The sequence below is a fragment of the Arachis ipaensis genome, chromosome B4, assembly GCF_059453495.1.
Source record: "Arachis ipaensis isolate K30076 ecotype BB chromosome B4, ASM5945349v1, whole genome shotgun sequence".
Lineage (NCBI taxonomy): Eukaryota > Viridiplantae > Streptophyta > Magnoliopsida > Fabales > Fabaceae > Arachis > Arachis ipaensis.
Window position 1 is genome coordinate 1,332,196 of NC_142439.1, and position 20,988 is coordinate 1,353,183.

Sequence of the window (20,988 nt, forward strand, 5' to 3'; positions counted from 1 at the left end):
AAATAGTTAAATCTAATACTAATAGTTAATAGAAGATTTTCAAATAGTGAAAATTTATCGTATTTTAAAAAAGAGAGAGCTTGAGAGTTATATTGATTATGTACTCTTTATGTAGAATTGTATTGTATATCTTTTTTCATTATTTTATTTCTTCTGCAACACGGTTGTGTTCTCCTTATAAATCGATTATTCTAATTGTACAAGATGTCTCTGGTACGGGTTGTGAGATGGATTGGAGACTTGCGAGTCGAGGCGGACGCCGGATTATCTGACTTGAGCAATGGGGTGGGTACCTGCAAAGACACTCCGACGCTCAAGTCAGAATGGATCTAAGAGATATAAGGTGTGAGGAATGAATGAGTACCTGAGGGGCCTGGAGCTCCCTTTACATAGGCGATAGTAATTATCTTATCTTATCTTATTTGGTTAAGATAAGGGAGGTATTTGAATTTGAGTGTTGGTTAAAAGTTCTAGTGGGCCAGTTCCTGGCCTTTTAGAAGGGGCGAAGCGGGTCAGACTCGGGTAACCAGGTTCGGGGACCGTTCCAGGTGTAGGATCCATGGGCCGGATCCGTAACAGTTGCCCCCGGAGCGAGAGAGTGAGGGTGCTCAGTCTCATCGCTGGAGGAACCTTTTCCTTGCCGTTGTGGTTTGGCAAGGAGATCGTTGTTTGGTTTTTCCGGTCGAGGTCAAGGATTTGGGGAGTTCCTGGCCGTTTCATGGTCAGGCGAGGAGCGCGTTGTTTGGACGTCTCATCACATGCCGAGTTTGATGACCGTTCCGAAGAAGGGCCCAGAGATCGGGTCTGGAACAGTTGGTTGCCCCTGGAGCATAAGAGTATGCTTTCTTGGTCTCAATGCTAAGTCGTTGGAGAGTCCGATTCTCTGTAGTTCGGGAGACTGTGAGGGGCCTGGAAAGGGCGTGACGTCATCCTGCACCAATTGGTAGGATGTTGGTCAGTCTGGCTTTCCGCGAGTTGGAAGACTGTCAGCTCATGCTTGTTTTGTGTGGCCTTTTTTGGGCCGTTATTGTGAACTTATTTTAGGCCTCTTGGTGGGCCGATTTCAAGACTTTGTTTATTTAGCTTATTTGGATTTCCGTTTTGTTGGTTTTGCGGGTGATCGATTTTTGGGTAGTCGTTTACTTATTTGAATATCCGTTTTATTGGCTTCGGGGTGATCGATTTTCGGGTAGCCGTTTACTTATTTGGATATCCGTTTTGTTGGCCTCGGGGTGATCGATCCCCTAGGCCGCCATTTTTTGTTATTCAGATACCCTTTTTTTATTTGGATATCCGTTTACTTATTTGGATATCCGTTTTATTGGCTTCGGGGTGATCGATTCCCGGGTAGCCGTTTACTTATTTGGATATCCGTTTAATTGTTTGGATATCCGTTTTGTTGGCCTCGGGGTGATCGATCCTGGGCCGCCATTTTTTGTTATTTGGATACCCGTTTTGCTATTTGGATATCCATTTTATTGGCCTAGGGGTGATCGATCCCCCGGGGTAGCCGCGTTAGTTCGTGCCATCGGACGGGGCAATGCTTTTGAAAAAATGAATTTCATTTGTGGTTTGAGCCTCGTTAAAACCTCCCGATGTGGGTAGGAAAGAGTGCCCAGTAAGAAAATATACGATTGAATAACTTAAGTAATAAATGAAAGTGAAGAAGGCAAAATATAAAAGGTAAAGAGATAATCTTAAACGACTTCGATCTTGTTACTTTGGAAGGATGATTCTACATATAGTAGCGCCGTAAGTTGGTGGAATTTCAGGATCTTGGGAGCTTGGTCATGTCTAGTCTTTCGAGCTTGTAGGCTCCTTTCCGATTACTGTCTTGATTTGGTAGGGACCCTCCCAGTTGGGCGTGAGCTTCCCTTTTCTGGGAGTGGGTAGACCGATGTCGTTTTATCGTAAGACGAGGTCTCCTGGTCCGAAGTCTCGTCGTACCGTGCTACCATTGTACCTTAGGCTTATTCTCTGTTTTAGGGCTAGCTCCCGTAGGTGTGCTATGCTCCTGACCTTGTCTGTAAGGTCCCACTCTGCTTCTTTGTCGTTTCCTCCCATGGTTCTGCGTGGACTTTAGTCTTGGCGTGCATCGAGGTCGGCAAGGAAGATGCCTGCCGCGTCTTGGGATCTCTTGCGGAGGGCCGAGTTGGTGTTCTCGCACTCTACTGCGACTTCCCAGTCCCCGTGTATTGTTTCGATAATGCCATTATTGGCCTGAAACTTCATGATTAAGGTCTTGATGAAGATGATAGCGGATAGGTTATTGATCATCTTTTTTCCGAAGATGATGTTGTAGGCAGTGGAGTCCTTAAAGGCCACAAACTCGGAGAGGATGGTCTTCCTCTGGCTTCCGGTTTTGATGGTTAGTGGTAATCCTATGGAATCGTTCGGTTTGAGAAACTTGTCTCCGAGTCCGGTAACCCAGTTATGGTGGGTTTGCAGATTTTCGTTTCAGAGACCCAGCTTGTCGAAGGCTACTCTGAAGAGGATGTTGGAATCAGCTCTGGTGTCGACCAGTATTCTTTTCACAAGTTTGGTTTCGAGTTTTGCCGAGATGACGAATAGAGCGTCTTCCGCCGAAGTGCCATGTTGGCAATCATCGGGGAAAAATGTGATTACCGCTAGAACCGAGGAGATTGGTGCTTGGTTTCTTATGGTTAGGACTTTGAGATCCTTTTTTATTGCTGATTTTGACGGCGCCAATGTACAAGATGTCTCTGGTACGGGTTGTGAGATGGATTGGAGACTTGCGAGTCGAGGCGGACACCGGATTATCCGACTAGAGCAATGGGGGTGGGCACTTGCAAAGACACTCCGACGCTCAAGTCAGAATGGATCTAAGAGATATAAGGTGTGAGGAATAAATGAGTACCAGAGGGGGCTTGGGGCTCCCCTTTATATAGGCGATGGTAATTATCTTATCTTATCTTATTTGGTTAAGATAAGGGAGGTATTTGAATTTGATTGTTAGTTAGAAGCTCTAGTGGGCCAGTTCCAGGCCTTCTAGAAGGGCAAAGCAGATCGGACCCTGGTAACTGGGTTCGGGAACCGTTCCGGGTATAGGATCCATAACACTAATAATAAATGTATTTTATTCTGTCAACAAAAGATCATAATCATATAACAACCAAGAAACAAAATTCTACCAAAAATAGAGGTTATTGCAAATAATCTCTGCACTACACTGATTCACCGAAAGATTAGGTCAAGTAAATTAATCGCATAATGGTACAACTCAAATTTAATTTGTTCTGTATAAACAAGTCAAAACAAAGAAGGTACACTATTCACTTTGAATCGTATTTTATTCAATTTTCACTCTTACTAACTTGAGTGTCGGACTGCTTTTGCAAGTGTCCACCGCCGTCATTCCTCTTAAAATCGAGGTATACCTCATCCGTCTCAGGTGAAGGCAAGCTCAACCTTGGACAGACGCAGAAACATTTTAGCGTCCATCGTGGGCCGAGTTTATTTAACCCCACCATTATTTCTTCTACTTGTTTTACCCTATTTTGCAGGTTATAATCAATGGCAGAAGAACGAAATAATTCACCACCTCCTCTTTTTGTTGAGATCAAACTGTTAAATCAAAAACAGAATGTCCGAAGTAATGAGGAAGAACAAGATCACACCTCGAAAATCAAGACTGCGGTGAATCTCGATCATGGTTGGTGAGCAAATTTCACCTCCTCCTCCTCCAACAACTCAAGTCGAGTTATTAGCTATGAACATTATGCTACAAGTCAAAGTCCAAAGAATGGCCGACCTATTAGCTCATAATGATGATATATAAATTATTTTTATAATCTATTTATTCTAAAAATACTTGCTACTCAACCTTATTTTTTTCATGTCTTATCTAATATAACATTACAAATAAAATTAAAATTAATTGTGATGCCTTTACAAATAACTTGATTAATGTATAAATAAAAATGATACAAAAAATATAAACTTTTATTATTTTCTATTATTTACTTTTATATTTTTGCATCTTATATCTTCACTGATTAATTGATCTTTGCACTTATTATTAATTATTGAAGGTTGATAAAACTTCAAATCAAGAGCATAAGCATTACTCATTGATCATCTCTTAGCAATTTTTTAATTCCGACTCATATATTTAGTTTATTCACCATACAATCCTAAAATTATAATTTAAAAATAAATGTCATTAATCTTATTATCAATTATTGGAATAGTTTGTTTATAAACAAGTTGTTTTCTTTGACTCTCTGACATTGTTTTGTCTCTCCTGATTTTTTCATCACTTTGTTGATATAAATAGTACTATTATATCTATGTATTATAAAAAAAATCACGTAAACAAGTAACGAAAGCACAGACAAGGATTCAAATTTAATTTTCTTTCCCAACCAAGGTCATCGGCATCACATTGAGCAAGACCTCGCAACTCAGTACAAATTCTTTCAAATTTCTTGCAACTGACAAGGGTAATGACACTTTTAATTTACGAGAAAGTATAGGGGTCAATGGAGTATCTGTATAATGTGTACAGTGGGGTTTAGAGATGTTTCAGTAAGATATCAGATGTTTATTATCCTTGGTACACGGATGGTTATTCTAGATAGTATGAGTGTATTATGTCTGAGAAATTAGTAGTATTTTATCCTGGATGTTCATTTTTTAACTCATATTGGACCAAATAAATAACTCATTGTACACATTGTACAAATACTCCATTGACTCCCCAGCGAGATTCTTAATTTAGTTTTTAGTGAAAAAGCATAAAAGCAAAACTACTTCTTATTCTTATGAACACAATACAATACATTTCTTATTCTTTTTAAATTGAGCTATATGCATTGCAAGATTCCTCTAGTTGTTTTTACATTATTAATTCTAGTCATTTCTATTTTATTTTTCAATTGCATTTTGAATGCGCAATGTTCATGTTTTGGTTTTGGTGATAGTGAGTATCTGTTTAAGTTTAGATCTTCACCTTGTAATTTTATTTTATCTAATTATATTCCTTTTACATAATTAAAAGTGTCTGAAAATTTTTTTTATTGCGTTTGTTTTTTTAAAGAAATTTATTATTACCATAAAAAGGGATAAAAATAAAGTGGTTGGGCTTTTTTTTTGGAAAAATTAAGGTTTTCAATTATTTGACAGTTGCATTATGACAATGATGGCCAAAACTAAAGAACGTTAGTAACTTAATTTATTGGATTAATTTTTTAATTACTTTATAATGACTTTCGAATAGTTTTTTAAACCTTTGCTTAAAATACAATTATATTTTTAGTAAATTGATCGATAGTCTGTGTACATGCCTTAGTTTTTATTAGGTGCTCTAATATTTCATAATTTTAGTCATGTATTCATTATAATAGGTATATGTTCATGTAAGTGTTTTTTCTTGCAATTTGTTTATATAAACCATTAGTTAACCATACACCTCAGCTATATTCTTCAAGAGTTACAATGTATTATATGGTGGAATGTTAGAATTTTTATTTCCACCATCTTTTTCTTCTTCTTATGTTTGATGTTTAAATTCATGGTAATACCTTGAAAATTGATTTGTTCAGTTTGCACACGTAGACACTTAACGACCATGTGTACGAATTAACGTTTTATATCAGCAGTCATTGTTAGTAATTAACAAAAAAGTAACACTACCCAGAACACTAAAATAAAGAAAAGAAGAAAAAGAATAAAGAGCCAACCTCAAAGGAATGTGAAACTAAAAAGGGCACTTCAACAACAAGACACTGACGATCCAAGAACCTCCAACGAGCGAAGGAAAAATTTCTAGGCAAGAAATTCAAAATGATAAAATGAAGAAGGTTATGGAGAATTTTTTTTTAGAAAAAATGAACAGTGCAAACGTTTTAGGAAGAGCGAAAAAGAAGAAAGAGAAAAAGAATTGGGTATTTATAAGGCACTAAGTGCAAGGGAGTAATTTCCTACCCCTCATTTATGACGCACGATTACCAAAGTAACCATAGAGGTAACGTGCGCGAAGAGGCGCAATATTTCAAATTTTCCAAAAAATATGTTAAGTACCCGACCTATTCCTGAAAGGCGGTATACCCGAGTGACGTGTCAACACTCGAAAGAACATGCAAAATTTACAAATGTTTGAACCCGACCTCATAAAAGCTCGAATTTAAGTAGGGACACTGTTCATACCTAACCTCAAAATGCCTCCCCTATACCTACCCGATCTCGTGAAGATCGGGCGTGACGACAACAGTTCAACTCTACTTATCTAAATGAATAATTAACTCCTAAGATATCTCACACTTATCTAGAAGGGAGATCTCAACAACTTCCCTAGGAAAAAAGGAACGAATATCCACCATTAAAGGTGGAATTCCTCTTAAAAGTTGATTATCTTTCTACTATAAATACACTGACACTCTTAGGTATATTCAGAACTGAATCTACAAAAAACCTGCTTGAACTCTTGCTAACTTAAGTATTGGAGTCTCTTGCTGGTACCACCCCCACCTCCTCACGAGAAACTCGAACGACAGCACCTCGACACCAATTGAAGTCTGTCGTTGTCCCAAAAAGAGTTTAAACCTCACGTTCAAGCCCAAATCACCGTTTCAGGTAACCATTGGAACAATACTATATACTTCTCAACTTCTAAACCTGTTGCAAACCCACCGCAAACTCTTGCTCTAATGCGCAACCAACATGCGGTTTTTTATTTTGGGATTTTGGATATGGAGTTTTACGTATAAATAACAATGTCACACAATTATGTAACTTTTTAGAATTTGCTACCTCATCTCCTTCATTAGCTAACTAAGCATTTTCAAGGACTAATTTATTGTTCGCGTCTTTAGGACTTATTCAATGAATCTTTGAGTTTGTTTGGAAACCATTTAACATGAGAAAAGAATTCTATTTCCATTAAGAAAAGAATTCATTTCTATTTGAAATTCAATTTTATGATTTGGAATAACTATAATATATTAATGGAATAGAATTCAAGTTTGAAGAGTGTGAGAGTTGATTTGGAAATCAGACCCATTTTGGTCTGATTTACAAATGAAGAAAAAATGGGAATTAGAATTCTCAAAGGAATTCAAATTATTCATTTTTAGTTGTTCCAAAGCAAGAACCAGAATTCAACTCTTGAGTAAATTCTAATTCCTAGCATTCCAAACAAGCTCTTTTGGATACCATTTTAGGAGAGATTTAGATAACATTTTAGAAGTGAACTTTAAAACAAAAGAATATCATCATGTAAACTAGATATTATGCTTTGAAGTTTAATTTTTTGACTTTCAAAAGAATAGTATCGAGTGGTCAATATCAAATCTTTCAAGGAGACAACGAGGTTTTAACTTTTAACCATTTCTAAAGAGTAGAAAATACTCACTTTTTATTTTTGATATTGGATTAGTAGTGATATTTTTCTAGATTACGTACTGTTAGAATATTAATCTCAGATGTAAAACCGTTTAATTTGAGATACAAAATATTTAGAAGGTAAAGAGATAAACTAAAAAAATTTTAAAACGTGCAAATCGGACCATCTATCATTCTCTCCTTTCCGTGCCATAATAAGCAAAAAAATTAGCTGGGAACACTACCAAAAAAATGTTGATCACGATTCAATCTAGTAAATCTACTAAACCAATACTGATTAATGCTTATTTGAATGTCATGTAGCTTCCGGAAAAAAAAAGCGCCCTTTTTTTTATTAAAATTCCTTTTGTTATATATGTTTAGGTAATTTTTATCCCAGTAAAAATAGATTCACTCAAAAAATACATAAGAGCGTCTTTTTCTTAATTCTACACGGCTATCTTGCCATAGCGGCTTACATTTCTCCCTGAAATTCTGAAAACAATTTTGCTGAATTGCAAGCAGAAAGAAGCATTACCGTACAAAATTCCTGATTTTTTCACAATAAAGTGGTGAGACAAATTCGTAGTCTACTTGAGAAACTCATGAAACATACAAGCACACAAGGCATCAGTCATAAAATTTCTACAGCTTCATTAAGTTAATAAGAGCTCAACTGCTAGGATGATCATGAGGATATCTTCAACTTATCTGATCACTCGGCAGTGTCTTCAGGTTCTTTGAATTTCTTCACTGATTTTCCCCAGACATCTAAAACAGCAGCACGCTGTAATTCTTTCGCTGTCACCGTGGTAATGCAAAAACGTGAGAAAAAATAGATCATCAGCTTTCTGATGTCTGAAAATATGTGATGCTTGCTAAAACTGAAACAGTAGTTGCTGAAACATTTTTATGGATATGAATGCACATAAGCAGGTTGGGGATGCTAACTGACAGCAGCAACTATGAATAAATGCAAAACTATATGTAAATCTTGTCCACATGACCACATACTACCACCCACGTTCTAGAATTACTGATCCTAGGAATGACATATATTTAAAAAATAAATAAATAAAGTAAAGAAGAAAAAGAAAAGCAAAATGGAGCAGTTGACTTTAAAGAGCATCAACTATAATTCTAACTAAAGGGAGGAGGAAGAATAATACATCTACAAGTAAAAAGTTGACAAAATCCTAAAAAAAGCATAATACAATACAGCACGAGCAGATAAGTATAACAGCAATGACAGTGCATTTTGTTTCAGCATATCTGCTTTTAGCTTTTTTTCGATGATTAGCATCATTTGAGCCAATGTCCAACTCCACATCACATGTAGATAACATTGTTTAGCATCAACCAAGCCCCCAATGAAAAAAGAAAAAAAATAAGCAAAAAGATTCCATTACCTTCCTCTAGTGATAGCTGAATTGATCTCTTCTCCAGCTCTACAGCATGTCTGCTAAGTTCCACAGAGGAAAGTGATCGAAGCACTGTCAAAAGACATTGTTAGCCGTCCACAAATTCAATAATTTAATAACAAAGCAGTTAAGGGATTATTTTATGGTTTCTGGACATACTTTGGATATATTCTTCTTGGTCAGAGTGGTCTAGTTTCCTTAAAAACATCTGCAATTGTTGGTATCGCTCCTCCCAATGCACACTTTTCAATCCCTTTGGATTACCACTGGCAGGGCCAGAAGAAGCTGTCATATAATTCGACTCAACCGGTGGTAGCCTCAAGGGAGATTTCCCAAGAGAAATAGGAACCGAAGGCTTTCTGGATGAGCTCATTGAAGAAGTCATTGGAAAAGGTGCAAATGCTGGAAAACATGAAACCTTTGGTGCCTTTATCAGAGGCTTTAGTTGAGCAGTCTCCTGTTCACAACAAAGCTGGCTCAAATGCTGACAATAAGCATTAATACTTGGATTTTCGCAAGCAGTGCTCTTGCCCAATTCTGCCTCTGATTTTCTGCGAACATACACAAGATGTCCATTTGCAGCATTATTTCCAGTAGATTGTTGAATAAGGTGATTCACTGGGAAATCAGGCAAGAGTCTCTTGGAGCCAGAAACACTATTAGAATCAGGACCAGCATCTCTATCCTTCAACAATGAGGAGCTTACAAAGGTGGGCTTTGTCATTTTATTATCACTCTGTAGATCTCTCAGAGCTGTCTTCCTTACGGCAACTTCCAGCTGGTTATCACAATTAGGCAAGTCCATTTTAGAATTGCTCAGACCATACTCACAAAATTGGAATATATACTTTGTCGAACCATTTCCTGTTGTCCTGCAAAAGGTACATATTAGTAGTTGAAAGAATAATCTACTTTTAAATCATATCAAGAAATAGCTTTTTAAAACCAAAGTAACCTAGATAATTATGCAGAGGAATCTGTGTTTCTGCAAATAATTGCATGTGTCAGCTCTCAGGATTACCACATGCTCTATAATTGCTAAACAGGGAATTAATTTAAGACTTTAGACATAGATTATCAGACATCATGTCCACAGCATGCAGACAAGGCATGAAGAAAGGTTTAGTTGTTTCAATGACTTCAATCTTTTTGTTCATGGGAAATGAATAGATCCTCTTCTTTCATGTACTGATAATTGTTGAGACAATACACAGGTACAGTGGATCAAGTGCAGGATTAATATCTAAGGTGGTCTGAACATGTGCGAAAAAGGCCCGTACAAGCCCCAATGAGACCTAGTTAATACAATCTACCTATTGAGACATGACTTAATTGTTGTTCCACTGATATTAGATTGAGTTAATAGAAATGCTAATAACCCCACCCAAAAAAATGAAAGTCTCGCTTGAATCCCTTATGTATAACATTAGGGAGGCCAAGTCCTTTGAAATATATTTGAAGCGAATATGAGAAAGTTTAAAACCTGCTTTAATTCCCACTTTCTATAGCTCTGCATAATCTACTTTAAAATGGCTGGCATTGTCATCAATAATGTAGCCATTCATTTTTTGTTTTGTACACATATAGCCACTTATTAGAACCCCCTGTGATGTTGGTGTAGTTATTGTCACGAAAAACCACTCATCCCAAATGCTTAAGCTGATAGGAGAAGGTAACACTAATGGTTATATCTCTAACAATTATCCTTGCCGTTGTTACGTTAACCCAGGCATCTCCTTTACCATGTATAGCATAATCAATAGATCAATGACGAAAACAACAAGTCATCTTGTTTAACTAGATGAAGTTGGCTACACACATCAAACATCATAATGTTCTATCGTAAATAAATCATGGTTATATTTCAACTTAACAACAATAATCAATGATGGAAAAAGGCTTGATTGGCTCTGATCAATACCATCCAAAAGTGCTTGCTTCATCCATTCGTGACATCACATTATTGGCCTCATATATATAACTGAGTAAGATTATTAGGTTTACGGTGAATGTGCTTTTCGCTATCTGATTTGAAGTGTAAAATCTCTCAAACAAAAAGAATATTTGTTATAGAAGAAATAGATCTTATGTAAGGTTATAAGCCTAGCCTATGATAGGCAATAGAAGCAAATAACACGTTGAGCTAGTCTATACAACGCAAGAGAACTCCATAGCAATTCACAATCCCCTAATGAAACGACCTACTCTTGATGTACTCAACCCCTACAGTTGATAGGTGCACTAAGTCCATTCATGATTTGAATCCGTCGGGATAGATCCTCCCATGCCAGTAGTTTAGTTCACTCACTTGAGGCAAGGGAGTAACTCATCAGATCTTGTGATGCACTAGGAGGGAATCAACCAAGCTAGGAAGAACCCTTTCAAGTCTTCAGGCCACAAAGTTGTTTGCCAATATGTAAGGAGAAAAGTCATTAGAGGGCTCGTTATCCACACGGTTTTCTATGTCAGGGCCCCTCCCATTTCTCTAGCCATAAGCTGCGGCAGCTCCAGCTTGAGACCAAAGTCTAAAATATCAGAATGATCAAAAGGAAGATGCTACTGCCACTAAACTGAGGTTGCTGAATAAGCCGAAAAAAGAAGCTACACCCCAAGCTTGGGTCCTTGAATGCTGCAGAAGAGAGGCAGGAAGCCCAAACCCCAGCAAGGAAATTCTATTGATCCTGATCTTTTTTAGTTTAGATGAAATCCTCATGCAAGGCATAATATTCTTTTACCAAGTGGGATAAAAGTCAAGAAGGTAAGCTTCTTATATTGGATTTTTTCTGGGAAGGATGCTATTCCTGACTTAAGGAATAGAGGGGGGAAATGAATAGAATTAATATTTTTAATATACATAAAATAATCCTGGGTAAAATCATGCGCTACTAGAATTAAGTTCTAGATCATTTAAGTTTCTTATTTGTGTTTGCCAAAATAGTTAACATCCCCCCTCCCCCCAAAACACAATAAAAAGAAAAGATGTAGCAATCTGCAGTATTTGCAATGTTCCATTCTTTTTCTATATTTGAAGGTTTGAACTCTTTAAAAAGTACCTGTTGTTGACATTAGATGTTAATGTTTTCAAAACTAACATTTATATGGGTGGATCTTCATTTAGTGCATTAAAAATAGTACCAAATCTGTAAACATTTTCAAAGTCAACAAATGAATAATGCATGTTAATGTTTGATCAACAGCACTGAAACTGAGCACAGGGATATGACATTTGCAAACAATAAAACTCTCAAAGGGCAGAATGATGCAAGACTAACGTGGTTATAAGGACTATTGAATATGAGGACAACTTATTATTTTGGGCTACACTGCAGTTATATCAAGGTAGTATAGCAGTGTTGTTTTATATTTAATTTCTTTGATGCATGTAGCCTTGACCAGTAGGACAGGGTTAAGATTTAGATGTATTTGTGATTATTTTCTCTCCAGATGTAAACCGTAGGTTACGGCTATATTACAATCATGAAGTACAGATTCATCATAAAACCATATTGTGACACAATAAGCTGAGTTTCTCCCATCAAATAAACGTGATCATCAGATAAAGCAATAGTGTGTTACATAATTTATAGTTCTATTTCTTCCAATTTTATATGTAGCTATTCCCTGTTACTTGAATCCCTACAGAAATAGATGGAATAAGAAGATTTCAAACTGCAATACAATTGGTAAATCTCATCTCAATCCATCTTCCATTCTCTATCATAAATAAATTCAGCCAAAAGCAATCAGAATATTCGAAAATGCTAGAGAGAGAGTACCAGTGCAGTCAGCATCCAGTGAGATTGGTGGGGTGGTTGCGAAAGCAGCGGAAGGAAGATGTTGAGTGTTTGTCATGCGTCACACCAGCTGTGTTACACCCTTACCATCATACACTATGCTTAGATCATGTTATATAAAACGGCAAGAACATTACAAAACGTACTCTTTGATCACCAATTCATTAATTCAACCATATTTGAAATTAACCTTAGGGTAATTCTAGTGATTACCTAATATTTTACTAATTTACATTATACTAAATTGCTAAATTATATTCTTGAACACCAATCCTAATTACCTTAAAACGACAATAATCATTAGAAGTTCTCTAGTTAAATTTGCTAACTCAATTTCTTAATTAATCCAACTATCCCTTTAGACACATAAAAACAGAAATCCAACCCTACATAACCCACCTCAATCTTAGTTAGTCACTTGCAAGGCTCAAATAAGCTTAATCGTATGCTTAGAATATCCTTTGTCCAATCTATACACATAATTTCAGTTGCGTAGAGCTTTTTTATTCGTTTGTTTTTTGATAAAAGTTGCTTAGAGCTAAATAATACAACATATAACAACATCATCAAGTCATCACAATTAAGCATAGTCACGTTCATCCAAAAGCATTATACTCATTTAATTATCAAAGAATCACAACAAACGCAATAAATTTTACCAAACGCTTCATAGGTTTTTAAGAGAATAGCGCTTAATTTCATTTAAGACCCCTACCTCAAAGTGATTAATTTGCAGAAAATGGAGGTGAGGTTGCGGTGGCGGTAGCTAGTAGCTCCTCGGCAGTAGCTTCAGCAGACGGTCACGTCCAAGCCAATGGCTCCAGCAGACAGAGCAGAACTGAGACAGTATGGTGGCGGAGCTGCAGCGGCAATGGCGGAGCAGGACAAAAACGGTGGGGTGGCTGGCCGAACAACACCAGCAACGTAGCCCGCAACAACACCCACACCATGCAGCACCAGCGTGGCAAGGCAGAAACAGGAAGAGACGGCGTCACGGAAAGGCAGGGGCAGGGGAAGAGGCAGAAACAGAGGCGGTGGCAGAACCTGTGGCGGTTCCAACGGACCGGGACGGCAGATCGTGGCAGTAACAGTGGCGGAGGCGGAGGCAGAACACCTCTCTCTCCTCTTCTCCTCGAAGCGCTCCTCCTGTCTCGGTATATGAGTAAACTAGGTTTAAGGTGGGATTGGATTAGCTTTTTGAAAGAAGAATTTTCTTGTAAGAAATTTCTTTTTGGATATGAAAGTAGAATGAATGTTATACGTTCACGCGATAATTTTTGGTGTTTTTTTAAAATTATGAGGGGTATATAAATTAGATCTGTGTTTAAAAAATTTAAAAAAATTGGGATACACAAATCGGATCTATTGATTTGTGTTTAAAAAATTAAAAAAATTTGGAATACACAAATCGGAGGGTCTGACAGAAATTGGACAGTCTAATTTTTGTACCTAAAAATCGGACGGTCTAATTTCTGTACTTCTTAAAAATTGAACGGTCCGATTTATACTCCGTAAATTAAATCATCTCACATTTTAAAAAAATATCACAGTATATCACAATTTAAAAAAATATCATTATTAACCTAATATTAAAAATAAAAATGTGAAATTTCTTTTATAAAAAAATTTAAGAAGTATTTTTTTAGTAAATAATTAAATCAAAATATTTTTTAAGTTTATATATATATATATATATACAGAGAGAGAGAGAGAGAGTTAGTAATGAAGATGAAGATTGATGTCAATTAAAACAAAATAAGAGAATGGTGTTTTTTTTCTAATTAAATGGTTTATATCTTCATTTTAATATTTTCTATTTTTTTTTCAAACTTTATTTGTAGCTATTATATTATGTGCCTTCGTCTTTCCTCTTTCTTTATCATAGCTAATGCATTTAGCTGCATAATGAACTAGATCAAACTCGTAAAGACGTATTCAGTTTTGTAGAGTAAAAAAATTAATAAATCAAACAAATAAAATATTAAAAAAAAAGTATCTAGAAAATAATGATATACCACTTAACTTGTTTATTTATTTATTATCTATTATATTAAAATTAAATTTCTATTTTCTACACTTAACAATAAAATTAATATGTATTCTGATGTTACCTTCGAACGTGATATAGAAAGAGGGATAATGACCGTACCAAAAAGTTGTATTCAGTGGTTAGGGTGATATCTACAATGCCACTCCAATACCCTAATTAGATAGTGATTAATCAATGATAATATAATATATTTCATCCAATAATTATTAGACATATCATAAGCTATAAATAACTTTTTATTTGAGAAAAAGTTTAATAAAATTTACTAAATTTTAAACCCTTAACAATATAACATCAAAATTAAATTTCTCAAAAGACTAATGAACCACTCTGAATCTTTACTCCAAAAGTGTTCTACAATATAAAAACATATATAAACCAAATATAATCTTTGTTAACTTACACAGTTTAATAACATTTTATACGAGATAAATTTTACCAATCTGATTGTTAAATTCCAACATTTTCCAATATAGCTAAACACTCCATCGGGCTCTTATTATGCAGAAATGCAAGCACAATTTTTTAGTGAGCTATCTTATTACACAAATACAAATTTCAGGAACACATCCTTCATTGCAATTATCAGGAACAATTTGAAAGCAATCACGACGTAATTTCGGGTCATCTCATGGTGGACATAATCAGCCAAAATCTCTTCAATACCAGCACTTATGTGCCAGAATACAAAGAGATTCGCTGCGAGCATGGAATAGGCGTTTGGGAATATCAAAAGAAGTGGGACAAGTGCAGTGGCTTTTAGCAGCTGTTCTCTCTTTGTCTTCGGACCTACATTCCTCAATCCACTGTCTCGCTCCTTCCTATATACATGCCGAACAATGGTTAGGGAGAAATGGAAATTAATCAAACCAGACTTGTAAAGTGCCAGTTTCTACTTTCAAGAGGATTTCACAAATGTTTCAATGATACTTCTATTGTCAAATTTTCAAGACCTAAAGACCAGTCTGCTGACCCCTTTAGGCTTGAATAGACTGAACCCAATTAGGACAAGCAAGATTGAGGTTTTACAAATGCATACCCCAGACAAGCTTATTATCATCAAGAACGAAATGGGAAAGCGAGTTTTGAGGAGAGATGAGGAGAGAAAAACCCAAAACAGCCCCTGACAATTATCTTGAAAGACAACGAGACCTTTGACAAAAAAAAAAAACCCAACCCGGCCCCTGACAATTACCTCGAAAGGACAACGAGACCCCTGTGCCAAAAAAAAGTCAATGTTATTTTTTTTTGGCACAGGGGCTAATCTGTCTCAAAAAAAAGATCAGGACCGGATTGGGTGTTTTTTTTTCTTGGGACCCTCATTGTCCTTTCGAGATAATTGTCAGGGACCGGATGGGGTATTCACTCAAAAAAAAGGGGGGGGGGGGGAGTTAATACGAACATCTCATCCAACACACACTATTTACTCTACAATTGGATTTTTATCTCACAAAGATATCCACTCAAATCCAGGCTAAAGCCCCCAAATCATTCGGCCCTTAGAATAAAAAATAATATGTGCTGGAAACATCGATCAACGTGATATTGAAGCCAATATTACACAAATTAAAACTAATGAACACAACTGCTTCAGCAGTGGCCAAGTTGATTAAAATTGAAGGACGACGACACGGAATACATTGTGTTAATTTTTATTTCGTAACCTCATATAACCTAACCTCCAGTTAAATGTTTCATGATCCAGAAGAGATTTGACGTCATCGAAGACACCCAAACATTTTAACATTACTCAATAAATCACAAGCACCAAAGTGTATGAGTGCAATAAGTAATTATTGTAGCTTTGAGCCTTTGTAAACATGAAAGGAATTAACCATGTTTGTTAGGTGAAGCTTCACAGATTCAGTTGCAGGGTATATACTTAAGGATTGGCATATGGAGAAGTGTTTTATGGTAGCAGTTCAAAAATCAAAACAATATCACGTCACATGGATGACGATGAAAATCATTAATACTCCTAAAATTAGGACGACAAGGTTTAAAAATCTTGATTGGAAAGAGATAGATGCAAAAGCAAGTTTCTAGGGTTGAGCAAGATTCTTCTGTTGCCAACATTGAGGTGGGTGGATTTTGATCTGTGATGATTAAATTGATTTCTTTTATGAATACACTAAAGGTCATCCTTCTAGATTAATTAACAGCAAGTTATCCAAACAAAAATGAAGAATGTTCAGGCACAGTGTTCTGATAATGAAATTAATGGTAACCTATGGGGCAGGGACTCGAACATGGACAGAGACAGACACATAATTGACTACACACCAAAATCAAAGAAATAAATCCAACACAGACAAGGTATCGATTCTAAGTCCCTCACCAAAAAATGGAGCATGTTGTATACATCTTTGGTATCTAAGATTTTTTTTTTCTTTTTTTTTTTTAATAAAATTGGTATCCTCTATTTCTATGCCCTTTTAATAAAATAAGTCTTTATTTCTATGCCCCTTTAATAAAAAGTTTTTTATTTTGGGCTTTCATGACAAGATGTGGTCTGAAATTGCTCCAAAAGATAAAAAGATAAAAAGAAAAATCAATAGGCTGCATTCATGCTTCATAGATGCTAACTCAACATGTCTTATCCTCTTGCATATTTTCCCCTTCAACTATCCAAGAATGTTATTTTTTTATTCTATTAAAAATAGCAGTTATGACTATATTTACATATAAACTGAAAATTCCAACAAACAAGGTCCCAGAAAAGCCACTAGTCTCAGCAATCAGGCCAAGAAATAAGCATATTAATACAACAGAAGATGGTGATGCTTGAAAAACTGAAACTAAAATCAATTTTATCATTGAATGCTTTGAATTTACACCAACTAACCTCTGGATGCTATCGCCAGTAGTAGTAGCAGTGGCATAACCAGCTGCACCGTGAGGCTGAACCTGGGAGACATTGTCACATGGTTTAACAAGACTGAAGCATTTACAATCTAAGATGCAGCATTAACATATATGGTAGTAGTTTTAAGGAAAGTTACTACTTAGCACACTATTGCCAGGCCATTACATCTAGTGATAGAAAAAGAAAGGAGAAACTTTGTTGTTGTCTATGATAGAGCAAAACGGATTCTGCATGGAGCAAACAGCTTTGCAGATATATCTCTCAAACATTGTTGAGAACTTGAGATAATAGGCATACACAAAATAAAAGCTTTTCGTTTTCTATCCACTTCCTTCAACATCTTGCTCAGAAGAGGGGGAAAAAGTTCTTGATAATTTATGAAAATGTTCCACTATCCAAGCAGTCCCACTTCCCAAGCATATTATAAGGTAGACACTGGAGTGTGGAAACAAAGTTGGCTCTAAAAGCCAAGCTATTTCTCTGAGTGAAGAAATTCCCAGAAGATTATCCCCAAACAAAATGTCCAAAAGACCCTCCCCTTAACTTAGGATATTAAAAATTACATGAAAGCCTCTAGCAATAATAGTTCCTTCAACTGACAAAAATCACACTTTCAATATCCTTACTAATTCTATTTCCTTATTTTATCAAGTTGAACAGATATGTACAAATGTGTGCACAACACAACACTCCAATTCAAACATTAGCAAAAGAATGAAATCCTTCATTAAGATGAATCAATCCATTGATTAGTTGAAGTAGTTCAATCAAGATAAAACAGCTGAAGGAAGCATAACATGCAACAGTAATCATATCAAATAAGAAATCTGCTAAGAGCAAAAAATATGAAATCTCAGAATGAAACCTTGAAAGTTGCTATTCCGGTTCCGTAACTGGGGCGATAAAGTTTCAGAACCTAGTGAAATTTAATCAAATGACACATTAGACAAAAATCTTTAACTAAAACCTACAACCCAACCAACTTCTCTATCAATCAAATAGTAATAACTAATAAGTAGTACCTCATAAGCGCGCACTAAAAGCACACACACCACACGTCCACATCAACCACCACCATAGCAACACAAATTGAAGTCATCAGTGACAATAAATATCTCAAAAACTAAATCAGAAACAGCAAATAACAACAAAGAAATAAAAATCGCAACCTTGGCCTCCAGCGAGATTCACATCTCTAACCTGCACCATAAGCAGGGAAAAAACATAAATCATGAGAACAAGAAAACAACGAAAACTAAAATATTCTAACAGTATTTGCTAACTATCAGTGTTGCCACAAGAAATCGTGCAAGAAAATGACAGCGATACAAGAGAATCGAGGAAACGGTGATGCTTACGTCAGATCTGGAGACACCAGTTCGGAGGCTTTGGGTAGCGGACCTGGAAGCGCGGAGTAAGCTGAGGAGAGCCAAGGGATGGCAGGAGGAGCCGCCATCTGTGGTAGAGATCGGTGACGAAGGTGGCGGAGAGGTGGTGGAAGAGGAGGAGGTGGTTGATGATTGAGTGATGAGGTTAGGAGAGATTCTGAAGAGAGGCTTGGATGCAGAGAGCCTCTTGCTCAGGGTCAGAGCCTGCATTCTTTTTTCTTTTTTTATTTTGTGCTTTTCTGGTTGGATTGCTGATGCTGGAGGGTGTAACTGAAATGTTATTTAACACAAAGTTTAACAAAAACCAGAACGTTACCCTCTAGAACAAAACAAAATTAAACAAAAACAAGCAAAAACATACTGAGAAGAGGAGGCGGCAACTAGGGGTGGCAGTGGGGTGGGTTTTAGCCCTAGCCGACCCCGCCCCGCCCTCCTTTCACTCCATTACTACCTGCCCCCACCCCTACCCGCGGGTAGTAGAATGCTCTACCCTAACCTGCCCCCTACCCACCCCTATAAAAATTAAATAACATTTTAATTTTTACATATTCATATATAACTTAAGATAAAAACTTAAAATTCATACTTAAATTAAAATACAAACATAAAATTCACACAATGTCAAATAATTTGAAATTAAAGAAAGTTAATGTTTGATCACTACAAATTTAACACCATAATAAAAATATTACATCATTAAATATAAAAGAGTCTTCAATCCTTATTCTTGATCACTTTCCACATCTTCATCATTATTAAAGGTTTGAAGGTCAAGATTCAATCCTCAAATTAAAAAAAGATAGCAATTAATAATTAATTAGTATTAAGTAAAAAGTTAACATAAATGAATATTAAGTAATTTATCACCTTTAACAAACAGGTACACTTTATACACCCCATATCAAAAAGAGATAATCAGTTTATTTATTTTTTATAGTCAATACAAACTCAAGCATATAAACTATTTAACTTAAGAATATAAACTATGAACTATCCTTCTTATTGTGCTAAGAACTAAGCATATAAACTATTTAACTTAAGCATTATGGTTAGTGATGGTTGTGGTGCCACAAGGTTCACATGTGGTGAATTGTGGTTTGCCACTTAAGCCATGAAACAAGAGAAAAGACTAATGGGTGGTTAGCTAATAAGGGAAAATGGTACTGTGGCCTAAATGTAGCACATGCATTATAATAAGAACAATAAAGGTGAAACCCTTTATGATAGAGATTCAAGGTTCAATGCATTCTGAGAATTGTAGCTTTGAAACCATGGACTATGGCCAACTAGCCAAATTAACAAGTTCACAATAACAGTTAAAATTTACCAGAATAACACTAATGCAAGTGGAATCATCATGCTAATGTGTTTTCTGCAAAGATGCTATTTGTGCAGCTAAAATTTCCTAATTACTAAGTTCCAATTATTCTAATTTCACATGTAATCAACTGACTAAGTTTCTAAACGCTAGAAATTATAAAACCAACCAGAAATATGGTTAGAGCATTTCATCAAACATGTTGAGTGCGGTAAAATTAAAACGAAATAAGAGAATTCAAAGCTTAATATCAATGTGATACAGCAGAGAACATAATTCAGTCTATGAAAAAATCCAAACCACTACCAAATCTAATAGTTACTTATTGTAATAGAAATCAGAAGTTGCAGAGTTTGAAGCAGAGTATTGGTGTTGTGTGAGTGTATTGTCTGGTGGCGGGTTTAGGGAACTTACGGCGGGGACAAAAGAGAGCAGTTCGACGGCTAGGTGGAGCGCGCGGGTTGGTCGCAGAGTTTGAAGCAGAGCAACGTGGCTTCCAGACGAACGCGAATGCGAACTAGAACGGTGAACGGCGAGTGAACACGAACGGTGAACGCCGAGCGAACGTGAACGGCGAAGAACGCGAACGTGAACGGCGAAGAACGCGAACGAAGACGCGAACGTGAACGGCAAACAAACGGCGACGGAAGCGCGGCTGAGCAGACAAAGACGATGGACGCCGAGCTCGAGGAAGCAATTTGCAATTTGCAGGAATAATGTTATTATTATTATTATTATTATTATTATTATTATTATTATTTTGCAATTTGCAGGAATAATGTTTCAAGGCAGGGATAACGTTTCAGGACA

The 20,988-nt window shown here is 36.2% G+C and overlaps 3 protein-coding genes across 9 annotated transcripts in view; 1 reads left to right on the forward strand and 2 right to left on the reverse strand.

Annotated features, from left to right (window-relative positions):
* Positions 1-20,988, forward strand: part of LOC107638334 (SH2 domain-containing protein A) — a 209,187-nt gene that overhangs the window by 100,129 nt on the left and 88,070 nt on the right. The gene's annotated exons all lie outside the window — the stretch shown is intronic.
* On the reverse strand, positions 7,765-13,784 carry LOC107638324 (integral membrane hemolysin-III-like protein). Of its 5 annotated transcripts, none has more exons than XM_021120360.2 (5): positions 13,272-13,774; positions 12,539-12,626; positions 8,922-9,634; positions 8,751-8,834; positions 7,765-8,142 (listed from the first exon to the last, which is right to left on the reverse strand). In XM_021120360.2, exons 3-5 carry the CDS (start codon positions 9,565-9,567, stop codon positions 8,057-8,059), a joined length of 816 nt encoding a protein of 271 aa, XP_020976019.1. In that variant the 5' UTR covers positions 9,568-9,634; positions 12,539-12,626; positions 13,272-13,774; the 3' UTR covers positions 7,765-8,056. The 5 variants fall into 5 exon arrangements, with proteins under 5 accessions (XP_020976019.1, XP_020976018.1, XP_016197028.1 ...); XM_021120359.2 differs by having other exon boundaries at positions 12,539-12,638; positions 13,272-13,767; XM_016341542.3 differs by having other exon boundaries at positions 8,922-9,626; positions 12,539-12,638; positions 13,272-13,742.
* LOC107638323 (uncharacterized) lies at positions 14,908-20,968 on the reverse strand. Of its 2 annotated transcripts, none has more exons than XM_088485717.1 (7): positions 20,501-20,968; positions 18,831-19,270; positions 18,642-18,672; positions 18,495-18,508; positions 18,338-18,388; positions 17,452-17,513; positions 14,908-15,427 (listed from the first exon to the last, which is right to left on the reverse strand). In XM_088485717.1, the coding sequence occupies exons 2-7, from the start codon at positions 19,068-19,070 to the stop codon at positions 15,148-15,150; spliced, it is 678 nt and encodes a 225-aa protein (XP_088341843.1). In that variant the 5' UTR covers positions 19,071-19,270; positions 20,501-20,968; the 3' UTR covers positions 14,908-15,147. The 2 variants fall into 2 exon arrangements, with proteins under 2 accessions (XP_088341843.1, XP_088341842.1); XM_088485716.1 differs by having other exon boundaries at positions 18,831-19,130; positions 20,593-20,963.